General features: G+C 41.4%; 1 protein-coding gene across 1 annotated transcript; it reads left to right on the top strand.

Annotated features, from left to right (window-relative positions):
- Window positions 1–2,794: 2,794 nt before the first annotated feature.
- Window positions 2,795–10,092, top strand: alkal2a (ALK and LTK ligand 2a). The gene is made up of 6 exons (XM_078541877.1): window positions 2,795–3,238; window positions 3,678–3,984; window positions 5,102–5,158; window positions 5,248–5,328; window positions 7,053–7,129; window positions 9,248–10,092. The coding sequence occupies exons 2-5, from the start codon at window positions 3,723–3,725 to the stop codon at window positions 7,115–7,117; spliced, it is 465 nt and encodes a 154-aa protein (XP_078398003.1). The 5' UTR covers window positions 2,795–3,238; window positions 3,678–3,722; the 3' UTR covers window positions 7,118–7,129; window positions 9,248–10,092.
- Window positions 10,093–13,429: the final 3,337 nt, after the last annotated feature.

Genomic DNA, 13,429 nt, shown 5'->3' on the forward strand with positions numbered 1-13,429 from the left:
TGCTCTTAAGTAAATGTAAATTGTTTAATCCATCGACTATATATTTTATTTAGGTTATTGCCTGATTATATGGGAACAAGAGAGGAGATATAACACCATGGGATAATGGAGTTATGCAAAGAATAAATAGACTAATCATTATCTCTACAATTCAGTTGATCATTGTGAATACATATTATTCAATGAAAAAATATGGTATAGGAAAAGTGCAAATACCCTAGGAGCACAGAATTCTAGCAAGGTCTTAGTTTGGGATTATAATGAATATATTTACGTAGATTACGTGTTCAAAGAGTGTCACAACCTCAGCAGCTAATTGGAGAAAGCACCAAAGTAGACTTTAGTCACTAATGCGGAACAATTTGGACACTTTTGTCTTTGTTTCCATGACCACCAGGTCTGGCATAGTTAACTTTCACTTTGACACCAAATTTCAGAGAAGATGCTTGAGTTCCTGATTAATGAACTGAGTAAAGCCTTGACCCATAAAAACATTGCTAATATTTATAATCCTACTTTGAGGAAGTAGAAAACACTTAATCAAGGTTAAAAACAAATCCTTAATTACTTTCAATTGACATTCATTTTACATTCCTTTTATTCTCTCGAATTTGATGCATTCCTGGCTGGAGTCCCACATTCTACCATCCGTAAACTTGAGGTCATCCAAAACTTAGCTGCCTGTGTCTTAACTTGCAGTGAGTCCCATTCATCTATCACCTCTGTGCTCACTGGCTTACATTGGGCTCCTGGTCAAGCAATGTCTTGGCTTGAAAATTCTCATCCTTGTTTTCATTCTGTAATTTCCTCCCAAACTCTCTTAAATATCTGCATCCCTCTAATTCTGGACTCTTCTGCATTCCCAATTATAATCGCTCCACCATTGGTGGCAGTGCCTTCAGTTGCCAAGCCCTAGGCTCTGGAATTTCCTCACTGCACCTCTCTGCCTCTCTATCTCCCCTTTAAGAAACTCTTTAAAATCTACCTCTTTGAGCAAACTTTTGGCTATCCGACCTAATATATCCTTCTCTGGCTTGGTGTCATACTTTGTTTTATAATGTTCAGAGGTTCAGAGGAGGTTCACTAGATTGATTCCAAAGACATGGGGCTTGTCTTATGAGAGATTGAGTAGTTTAGGCCTATACTCGCTAGAGTTTAGAAGGATGGGAGGAGATCTAATTGAGGTATATAAGATGCTAAAGGGGATAGACAAAGTAGACGTGGAGCGGATGTTTCCCCTTGTGGGGCATTCTAGAATGAGAGGCCATAGTTTTAGGCTAAGGGGTGGTAGATTTAAATCAGAGATGAGGAGGAATTACTTTTCTCAAAGGGTCGTGAATCTGTGGAATTCACGACCTCAGAATGCAGTGGATACCAGGACGCTGAATAAATTTAAGGAGGAGATAGACAGATTTTTAATTAGTAATGGGTTGAAAGGTTATGGGGAGAGGGCGGGAAATTGGAGTTGAGGCCAAAATGAGATCAGCCATGATCTTAATGAATGGCGGGGCAAGCTCGAGGGGCTGAATTGCCTACTCCTGCTCCTAGTTCTTATGTCCTTATGCTTCTGTTAAGCCTCTTAAGGCGTTTCATTGTGTTAAAGGTGCTACATATATATAAGTCGTTGTTGTTGAACCTTTTCATCAAAATTAATGAACGGAAAATTGAATCATCATGATTTGTTGAGGAGGTTGCTACATAACCAAATGGTAAAATTGCTTTGTGACTCGCTGTATATACCAAGCGAATGAGTGGCATCTAGTGGGAGGAGGTAGGCTAGTCATCAACATTTTTATAGAACATAAGGTCAGAGATCCGTTACCTTCGAACCTAGTTTAAGAACAACCTGTTTCTTTGGTAATCAATACATTTATGAAAGGCAGGGGGAGTTGGGGTCGATTGGTTAGTAATACGGATCCTTTATGACGAATATTCCCTCTCAGGGGATTTTCTACGGCAATTAATTCTTCTATATATTATGCAACCATTGCTTAAACGGTACGATTGGATAACCGGCGGAAGTTCGAATGAAAAGGCCGCACCGAACAGAACCCCCACTGTGAATCAGTCCCCATGGTTTGTGTGTAACGTTAGCAAAAGTCAACTGAATGACTCTCACCCAATCGCTGAATGGCGCTGTTGCCAGTTTCCTCAGCTTGCCCGACGCCACCGTCTGTGTTTTCTCTAATTCCATATTTGATGTACAAAGCATTAGGGGGGGGGGGGGGGGGAGGAACCCTTCATTAGGAGGTTATAATAAATGGAAAGTTATTTTCAATCATTAAAATCACTATTTCGCATAGAGTCGGGCAATAACTGATCACATCTTGTTTTGCACAGACCCATTTGTTTAAAGGGAGTGGTAGACACGCTTTAAGTAAATTGGAAGGGTAACCAGATTTCAAGAAGTTATACCAGCTGCCCCGACCACTATCCCCTAAGAGGCTGGAGCTCCGAGGGGTTTTGCGTTAGGGGATAACATCGGTGTCATTCCACCTTTAAATAGTTGTATATGGACGGCTGATAAACTACATCGTTTCGTGTATACATATACACACACACACACACACTTCCCGCCGACTTTAACTGTTATCCTTATCATAGCGTTTCCAATAATATGTCACATCGGAAATTAGACTTGGAGAAATAAATATGTTTATCAGAAATCATATCCTGGGGCAAGGGACAGGAACGCAATGCCAGTTACCGGTTTTCCGATTTAAGAAAGGAAAAAGGAGGAAAAAATAAGTTCCTGGTATCCACGCAGCGTTGTCAGTCAGAGACCGTCTCATCATCATCCGGCTGACGAAAATAATGCAATTCAAGGAGTGCTTGATCGGGAAGGATGAATTTTTCGAATAGCGTTAACACGTTTCCAATTAAAGAAACGCCGGGGTAATCCGGTGGGACCGATTACGTCGGCAAAAAGTCAGTAAAAGGCTGGGAAAGATCTAACGAAAGTTACCGAACAAAGGTTGCCAAGTGGACTTTTATTGTTTACCACCCACCTCAAGTCGATAATATCATATTGAACTACCACATGCATCATATACTATATAAGGGCCTGCGCTTAGAGGCACGGCTGAAATGGTGTAGTTTATGGAATAAAGTGCACACCGTGAGAAGTTACTCATTTCGTGAGCAAGTTTCTACCTTGTCTGAACGGTGACAGAATAAAAAAAGGACACGAGTTGCGAGGAGAGGCAGCAGGATATATTTTGTGAAGCCCGGTTTAAAGGTAAATGCATGGGGTTATTTTTATTTGAAATGGATATATAGATTATATAGATAGATGCTACTTTGAGATATGTTGCTGCAGTTAAAGCAAAGCAGGAAATGCTGGGTGCTATTTTTCTGGATTTACCAGCCATCCCTTGCAAAGTGCCAGAACAACAGCAGGATTGTGTGCATTTCTGCCACTTTTACTAAATGGGCATCTCTTTTTTTTTAAAAAAAAAGTTTAAGCAGGGTTGTTCATTTAATGACAATCCCAACAAGCTGCGATTCGGTGCTACCGGGTTTTAAAGCATGGGAGAGTTGGTCTCCCGTCCGGTAGAACCAGTAAAGAGATAGCTGCAAAGCATAGCGAGGAGCGCAGTATGAGTGGCTTGGCATAACCGAGCGGTTGTCTAACGAAGCTGTTAAAGATCATCATACCGCTCTCTTTTCTCTTTTAGTGCCACCAGTCGCTGCTCGAAGGCTTTAACCTGATTTCCACAGCAATGAACGGACTGAGGTCGCCCTTCTTCTTTGGACTTGTACTTCTAATAATCACAGCTGGGTTTTGCAAAGAGAGGACAGATCTCACGGAGTTACGGGAAAACAAAACCCTCTTTAACTTAATATTGGAAATCATCAATCAGTTACAAAAACAGCACGAGGAAGAAACCAACGAGGTGAACTATTTCCCACAAGGTGTCGATTATACTTTTGATTCTCAGGAACTACCTGACAATGATGTCTATCATAAGGAGGAGAGGGTTGGTAAGTGCCTTTGGTCCATTGATTCGCGTTGTTTCCAGAGTACCTGTCAATCTACCGGAGAATATTTTTGGTGTCACTAAGTTAAGACCGCACATAATGGACGGCAATCCATTGATCTTTTACCGAATAGAACCGGGAAGAGAACATTGAACTCCTGGGTGCCCGGGGCATCTTACTGGCATCTGTGGACGGGTGAACATAACCGATTGCTGTTGTCCCCTGGGAGCGCGAATGGTCAAGGAGTTTGCTCGCATTTCTAATGCTAGTTTAGAGTGGAGATGGTGAGGGGTTGGGGGGGAGGGGGGGGGGTGGAAGGGGGTTGAGGGGGCGCTGGGTTTGTGGGACACGGAGTGTCGAGCCAAGCTGAATTCAGGGGAGGAACGAGACCAAACCCAACAGGCAATTCACTACAAATGCAGCCAGGCACACTTTGTGAATGGATGCCAGCGGGTGACTTGAGGACACTGACCGTCGGCTTTTCAGTAGATCAGTGGGAGAGTCGGTGTGTTTTATAACCAGGGCAGCGCCTCAAACTCTTTCAGGCTGTTTTTGCAGGCTGGCCATATGACGAGGGAACGTTTTACGTTGATGAGGCTGCAGTCGGACTAATTGTTCCCTTCACATAATTTCACTATTATTAAATCCGTCTATCCGCTTTGGACGGATAGACAGGGTTGCATAAGGAGTTAGAGCGCTATCCCTCCAAAATATCATGAGGCAATTAAAAACCAACAACATTGTCCGCTCTAACAAGATCGGCAGCTCCACCGTGAGCCATTGTTCCGAATTTCCATAAACTGGAGCTTTCTGAATTCACTGCAGCTGCTCTCCGAACACTGAAACAAAAGGACAACGCTATCGTTTCGCTCTTTAGCGTTCCTGAGAACGGCACATCTGCTTCTCTGCCACATACTTGGCGAGGGCAACAATGAAAGTCAATCATTTATGAGGTTGAGCGTCGGGAGGACAAATGCGAAACCGTCACTCGCACACACATTTAAAAAAACATCCATGTAAACATCGTTAAAGCGTCTTCTCCAAGTTAGCAAAGTTTAGTGGATGTATCGAGTTAACGTAATCACAATAATTCCGTTAATCTATATCTATTTTCCAACAGAGATAGTGCCCAGAGATCTGAGGAAGATGAAAGACAAGTTTTTAAAACACTTAACAGGTCAGAACTCTGTCGCTTTCGCTATCTGGTCTTGTACTTTTTGCGTGTACAGGTTGCAGATTTTAACAGTTTACTGGTTTCCTTTCCAGGTCCTCTTTACTTCAGCCCCAAGTGCAGCAAACACTTCCACCGGCTGTACCACAACACTAGGGACTGCACCATACCAGCATGTAAGTGCCATCCCTCTCTGTGCCCCTGTTTCTCAGTCAGACCGGCCAGGCTACATTTTTAGTCAAAGTGATTTATTTTAGGCATTTGTCTGTATTTACGTTTGGCGTTTTCCTAAAGTGCATTTTTTTTAAAAATGTAAACAATGTGTTCGATATCCGAAATTTTTTTAAAAAGAGAAACTGCTGGAGCCTCAGCGGGTCAGGCAGCGTGTGGGAGAGAAAGTTAACCTTACAGAATGACGGCCTTTCATCAGGACTTCTTGAGTGCTCATTATTGGGGTCATGGGATCCACGTTCAATAGTTTCCTCTTGGAGCTTCTATTATATCGAAGCTGCATGAATACGTTCCTCTCTAGCGGGGGAGGACGATTTGTATTGGCTTAGGTGGAGAGGTCACAGAAAGACATTGCTGTCGCTGCTGTTCAACCTGAATCCCACTCAAGGCGCCGCATCCAATAGCTGACTGACGGCATTGACACCCAGGAGTGCGGTTCATTTTTTGGAGAGGGGGCAGGCTCTCCATTCTTATCAAAATTTACCTGTGTCCAGCTGACATGAATCTGCAGTTTCTGAGGGATATGGCAACTTAAGTCAGCGCAGCTCCGAGGGAAGCCACACAAAAGGCTCCGGAGTGGGTGGCAGTGTGAGTTAACAGGCGAATCCCAGTTTGCCCATCACTGCCTAGATGTCTTAAACTTTAGTGTGTGTTGCACTGTCGGTTATGGGAAAGAAGTGTCCTTTACCGCATGGATGCAGGTAACGGAGATGCTAGTGGTGGTGACTTGTTGCAGAGGTAATTTCCGATGCCCCTCCACACCCCCCCTCCCCACACCCCCGGCAAACTTTGCTCAGGTATCCCCGTTATGATGTCCTAAAAAGCAGTTAGATTAAAAGTGTTAGATTAGATCAGGTTGAGGGATGGGGCCCAGTTGGACTCATGAAACGTTGGCTGCCCGCACACCAGAATCAACACGAGCAGTGACATGCATGTCACACGTACAACTGATTTCGCTCAGGTTTTATTTTAGCAGTCGGTATTTTTGCCGTTCTAAAGCTATTTTTTAAACAATAGCTTAAAAATGGTGAGCATGAAAATTACACCACGATCGCTTTCAGATGATATCAGAATCGCAGACTTATTAGGGCGCAGAAGGAGGCCATCCGGCCCATCATGTCTGCGCCGGCTCTCTAAATAAGCATTATGAATTAGTGCCATTCCCCTGCCTTTCCCCCTTAACTCCGCGCATTGCTTCTATACAAATAATCATCTAATGCCCCCTTGAATGCCTCGATTGAATTTCATCGTTAGGTTAACGTTTTGCACGATTGCTGGAATGGATTTTTTTTCAAAGCAGAGACGCTACGAGAGCAGGTTGTAAAAATAGAATTGCCCTGTCTGTTTACACACATCCTCTGGATTCACGCAAATCCTCAATAACTCCATAAGAGGTTCCCTATGGAAAGAGTGTAGAGATTCCCATTAACAGTGTAGTCAATTTCTGTATGTTTTATGGGGACGGAATAAACATGCTTGCAGAATTCAGTGATTTATCAGAGACCAAGAGAGAACTATTCAGACCGCTTCAAGATCTAAGGTCGGACTGTTCCCAAAGGAAATATTCATGCAAAGAGCGTCTGATCTAAATGGAATAGAGCAAGTGCATTTCGGACCATGTGTTCATGTATGATGTTTGCTATTGTATGACAATAGTCTCTTCTCGTAGATTATAAAAGATGTGCCAGACTTCTGACAAGATTGGCAGTCAGTCCGATGTGTGTGAAAGGCTAAATTCGATTACTGGTAAGTCCTATTAACTTACTGACGCCTTGTGATATTTAAACAGCTTTACAGTGAGAGGCGGTCATCCCAAAGTTTCTGTTCTGACATTTTAGCGGATGGGAAGAGGTGTCTGCGTGGCAGTCTGGAGATGGCTGCTGTGGAAGGAACTACTCCGTTAGTAAATATATTTTCTTGCATTAATCGGCCACTACATGCAGACCATGCACTCCAAATGTAGGTCTGTCATCCAGCCAGAATCGATTAGCTGTTAAATGCAGCACTTTAACTCGCATCCATTCCAGATAGATCTCAAATCGTTACCAGTAAAACCCGCCCGTGCTGCTTTCCGTTCAGCTCATCCTATAAGTTTCTTACTTAGCCTATAAAGGTCCGTATTTAATTCAGCTCCGATATACTTTAAACATCTTTTGAAGGCACAATCAATGCAGGCGAGTTTTAAAATTACCCTCCTAGTATTTGATAGCTGCTAGGTGTTCTAAAGCTATGAGGACTCACACAAATCTGTGCCTAAAACTAAAAGCCTAGCTTTGCTCTCTTTCACTTACAACGGACCAAAATTACATTAGATCCCTCACAGTGCAAATCGCTCCAGTACTAAAGGTCTCTTGGCAATGTTTTGCCATCTTCCTGGTTTACTGTGCTATGCACGGCAACACTTATTGCCATGGCTACGACTTAATTAAAGATTAATAGAGATGGCAGCAAGTTGAGATTTAATGGAGATGGCGCACATCATTTTATAAAACTTCATAATCACTCGGTCGGTCCGCGCATCTTGTAAACGAAGGAGCAGGCACTGAGTTATTAACATGCGATCGACTAAACGCCGAACTTGCACGCCTCCACTAATCGCTGACACACATGATGCCATTCAGCGCTCGAATGCATGGGTTAGGAAAAGACACAGCAGATACCTAAAGAACATGTAGCCCAAGAGGAAACAGGCAATAATCACCAGTCACATTTGGACAAAATAACGCATCATGTGCATGACTTACTTCCATTCGGGCATTTTCAGGATCCTGTAACACCCTGCAGATTCACAGGATAAATAGGAGGTGGGATTGAGAAACATGCAGAAATACAGATGGTAATACTCTTCTAGGTAGTGCATAATTCAGTGAGAAAACAATAAGTTCCTTTCATTATTGATAAGCATTCTTTCCATTCATTCAGCTTTATAACAGAGTAAGGATATAATTTTTCGATTGTAGTATTGAACTTGAATTCCAGTTGTATTTAGCTTGGTGAGTTCCACTAACTAATCATTATTTATACATGACGCTTTTCTCATTTTGACTTTTTAGTATGTTTTAAGTTTCTATGGATGATATTCCTTCCTTAACAACTCTTTCTGTCAGAAGGGTGCAATGGGTTGATTATGAAATTTAGTTGCAACAATTACATGACCACTATTTTGATGGAGGAATGATTCAACTGTAATATATAAGAACGTTTTTCCTTAAGCTGCCATGCCTCACTGCCATGTAGCTGTGTAGCTGAATAAAACACAACCGCATCCAGCAAGCAAGTTGAGTAGCCAGCAAATTAGGAACTCAAACTGATACCTTACTTAGGAATGCAAAATTTAACAAATCTCTGCCATTAAATAGCTTCAATGTATGGGCTGGAACAATATACCATACATCTGGTACTTTATGTAATGGAACTGTTAGTGTAAAGCACTGAATAGTAGCTGCTAAATTTATGACACATGGGGAAACTTGCAATCCACTCATGTGCCATGGTAATGTGGGACTATTTGGAGTGTAACGACAGTAGCAGCAGAAGTCTGACCACATGGTTGGACAATCTAAAGGTACACTCTATTCTATGGAATTGAGCCCTGACATTGAGCATTAACAAGAGAATCAATTACCCATGGTATGTGCACAATTTCACATTAGTGGTGAAAAGTACTAGAATTTGCCATCATTTTCACAACATAAATGGCATTAAGAAACATCCACACCCACGAACTAACCTATAAAATGAACCAGATTAGGTTCCATGGATAAACATGTGACAGTTCTGCACAACTTAAAAAGAACTCATGCTACTTTAAAAAAAAACAAGATCCCTGAAAAGTACACAAAATGCAACCATCTTGTTTTACAGGTGAGAACATTAAGTTAAGATATCCCCAGAACCAAGAAAAGTGCCTTGGAAAACAACAGGGAAACACATTGATCTCAATACCTTTATAACATATTCCATTGTGAACAAAGATTTATTTTTGCAAACTGATGGATTACCTCCATAAACTCCTTAATGTGCATTTTGTATGTTGTCAACATTATTTCTGTAATTCTGTACATTCATATAAATAACTGCCAATGTTACAAAGGCTCAACACTTAAGAAAATAATAACACTTCACTGTTTTTCTGTGTAATGCTGCCAAAAATTGCACAAATGCTTTCTTGTTCAACAACTGATGTTTGGAGCATTCTTTTGTATTAAATATTGAGACACTCAGATGTTCAAGACAAGGCCAATGAATCCTCAATTTACTGTAGGATTTTTTTCATGCTTCAGAGTGCTGGTTACCTTTACTTGTCATATGTAATGCTTATGCAGTCTAAAACCATTTGCTGTGTCATAACACTGCAAAATATTGATATAATAGAATGCTTTGGTTTGCCCTCTACCCCAAGGGATAAGTTATGATTTGCATGACATTTTCCTTGCCTTTGTCTTTACAAAATTTAATATTTTAAAACTACACTGTTAGTTTAGTACATTGTTGGTTATGGTTTACATTCCCTGAGCTGAAAAAAAGAAGTTTGTAAGCAATTATCTTTTCTCTACCACAGTGGAGTGTCATTTATACAGAAACATACAAGATAATGTCATTAGTCACTGTACGTTAAGATTTATAAACATTCCAGCTAACATGTGCAATATGTATATATTGTAAAGACCTGAATATATATCAGTTATAAAATAAAGTGTTTGGTATTTGACACTAGACTAGACTGAGTGCTCTTTGTATACATTCTCAGGTTGTTACTACACCATTTTAAGCAACTTTTTCCAATCATTGATTTACGATAAAAGATCTCAGTTTTTGTGAACTAAAGACAGACCTTGGTTTACCCAAATCATTGCACTTTTCCTAAAGTAATTCAAATAAATGAAAGTGCACAATATTCAATTAGAAGGCAATATATATGATACAGTCATATTCATCTGTACAAAATTTAGCATGTATTATTCTGAATAAGTGGTCAAAATCTACTTATAAAAGAGTCTGATGCAAGCAGTTCCCCAAGGGAGGATGACACTTGGAGTCATGTTTCATGGTCTAGTTTTAGTCCCAATACTTGATACATTTGTGTTTAATAGCCATTTTCAAAGTTACATTTCTGTCCAATGTATCTTTTGAATCAATTTAGTCTTCTGCTCTTTATATTTTACCATTAGACACCAGATTAGCAACTATTACAGAAGTGAACAGGATTAATACTATCTCATTCAAATTACATCCCTGGCGTGATTTTTAATGCAGCGCCAACAACAAATAAGCAGTAGAATGCTGCTTATTCTACAGAAACCAAGAATATAACAATGATGCTGAGGTCACCTGGAAGATATAATCTTGAATTGGGTCAGTTTGGTTCAGTTAATAATAATCTCACTTCAAGTCTTGTGGTTGCTGGTTAAATACCCACTCCAAGCCTTAAACATGTCGTTAATGTTGACTCAATGCAGCATATTAGAAAGTTCTGGATTCTCAGGAGTGCCATCCGTGGATGTTAAATGACTGCTTGTTTAGGTGGTTTTTAATAAATCCATCGCACTATTTGAATAAGAGGAGGGAATTCTAATTATCTATCCAAGGTACCTCGCTTGATCAATCCTCAAAACAGATTAACACATATCCTATGACTGATTGTGGGATCTTGCTATGTGTGAAGTGCTAAACTCACCCCCGCCCCCCCCAACAAGATTAGTCATTGCACTTTAAAGTAATTCATGTTATGTGGTACGTTTTGAAATATTTCTAGTTGTGTTGAGGCACTAGGTAAAAACATCTTTTAAGTTGAAAACTATGCAGTCAATCCACTGAAAATTCTATGCTTGAAACTTTAAAGAGCAAACTAAGTAACATTACTCAGCCTACTTTAGTACCATCTGAATTCTAATAACTGGTAAGAGCTGATTATCCCATCAGCTTTTCTCAATCACTAGAGATCTTATAGACAATTAAGTGCTTGGAATTAGTACACCATGATTGCCTTATTTAAACTCACTCATAGAATGTGTGCATTGTTAGCAAGACCAGTGCAATCACATCCTTCCTATAATGTGGAGAACAGAACTGCATACAGTACTCCAGTTGGTGATTTTCCAGAGCCTTTTCACCATCTACAAGGCACAAGTCAGGAGTGTAATGGAATACTCCCAACTTGCCTGGATGAGTGCAGCTCTTACAACACTCAAAAAGTTCAACACCATCCAGGACAAAGCAGCCCACTTGATTTGTCTTGGGCTACAGGAAGATATAGGCGGGATGGTCAAATGGGCAGATAAGTGCCAGATGGAATTTAACCCTGAAAAGTGTGAGGTGATACACTTTGGAAGGAGTAATTTGACAAGGAAGTATTCAATGAACGGCATGGCACTAGGAAGTTCTGAAGAACAAAAGGACCTTGGTCCATAGATCTCTGAAGGCGGAGGGACATGTTAGTGGGGTGGTGAAAAAGGCATATGAGACACTTGCCTTTATCAACCGAGGCAAAGACTACAAAAGTAGGGAGGTCATGCTGGAGTTGTATAGAACCTTGGTGAGGCCAGAGCTGGGGTACTGTGTGCCGTTCTGGTCGCCACATTATAGGAAGGATGTGATTGCACTGGAGGGGGTGCAGAGGAGATTCACCAGGATGTTGCCTGGGATGAAACATTTAAGTTATGAAGAGAGGTTGGATAGACTTGGGTTGTTTTCATTGGAGCAGAGAAGACTGAGGGGCGTCCTGATCGAGGTGTACAAGATTATGAGCGGCATGGACAGGGTGGATAGGGAGCAGCTGTTTCCCTTAGTTGAAGGGTCAGTCACAAGGGGGCATAAGTTCAAGGTGAGGGGCAGGAGGTTTAGGGGGGGTGTGAGGAAAAACTTTTTTACCCAGAAGGTGGTGATGGTCTGGAATGCGCTGCCCGGGAGGGTGGTGGAGGCTGGTTGCCTCACATCGTTTAAAAAGTACCTGGATGAGCACTTGGCACGTCATAACATTCAAGGCTATGGGCCAAGTGCTGGTAAATGGGATTAGGTAGGTAGGTCAGGTGTTTCTCACGTGTCGGTGCAGACTCCATGGGCCGAAGGGCCTCTTCTGCACTGTGATTCTGTGATTTGCACCCCATCGAATACCTGAAACATTCATTTTCTCCATCATGGGCACACAGTTGCAGCAGTGTGCACCATAAATGAAATGCACAGCAGCAACTTTCCAAGGCTCCTTCAACAGCACCTTCCAAACCATTGACCTTTACCATCTGGAAAAATAAGGACAGCAGATGCATGGGAACACCACCATCCAAATATTCCTCTCCAAGTCACTCACCATCCTGGCTTCTAACTATATCACCGTTGCTTTGCTATCGCTGGGTCAAAATCCTGGGACACCCTTCCTAATAGCACTGCACCATATGCACTGCAGTGGTTCAAGAATGTGGTGTATCACCACCTCCTTTCTAAAGAGCAATTAGGAATGGGCAATAAGTGTTGGCCTTGCCAATGATGCACACATTCCAAGAACAAATGAAAAAGAAAACAGCTATCAAGCAAGTCCAGGGCCAGGAAATGTGGGTTCAGTGTAAGAACAAAAGGGAAATGTCTGTGATATGGTAGAGGACAGGAGTGACAAAAGGGATAATGGTGCAAGGCAAAAAGAAGTGATAATGGGACAAGTATAGAAACAAAAAAATATAAATAGTCACAGCGGAATAACAGATGGGGGAATGGGAGCACGGAAAATCTGGCCAAACGGAGAAGGCTCCCATAAGTGGAAAATGTGGTCAGCGAAAGGCAAGTTGACTCCAGAATGTGGATGTCTAATAGAGGATCCCCGTCCCAAGTACTAGTCCACACCTCTTCCACTGAAAGATCATGAAAGGGCTTGTTTCCTGCTCAGTAAGCTAAATATAGAGCAAAGTTTCATGTCTTTAAGAAATACCGTATTATCATATACTGTGTATATACAAAACCATACATAAAGAAAAGCCACATTTCAGTTTGTAGAAAGCTTGCTTATGGGAATACTTCTTAATGAAGAATACAATACAATACATTGGTAAGGCTCAA

The sequence above is a fragment of the Cetorhinus maximus genome, chromosome 5 (genome assembly GCF_964194155.1).
Source record: "Cetorhinus maximus chromosome 5, sCetMax3.hap1.1, whole genome shotgun sequence".
Classification (NCBI taxonomy): Eukaryota; Metazoa; Chordata; class Chondrichthyes; order Lamniformes; family Cetorhinidae; genus Cetorhinus; species Cetorhinus maximus.

Coding starts and splice junctions, on each gene's coding strand:
- alkal2a (XM_078541877.1), top strand. CDS start 3,723: ATGAACGGACTGAGGTCGCCCTTCTTCTTTGGACTTGTACTTCTAATA. Junction 3,985..5,101: donor TCATAAGGAGGAGAGGGTTG/GTAAGTGCCTTT, acceptor ATTTTCCAACAG/AGATAGTGCCCAGAGATCTG. Junction 5,159..5,247: donor GTTTTTAAAACACTTAACAG/GTCAGAACTCTG, acceptor TTTCCTTTCCAG/GTCCTCTTTACTTCAGCCCC.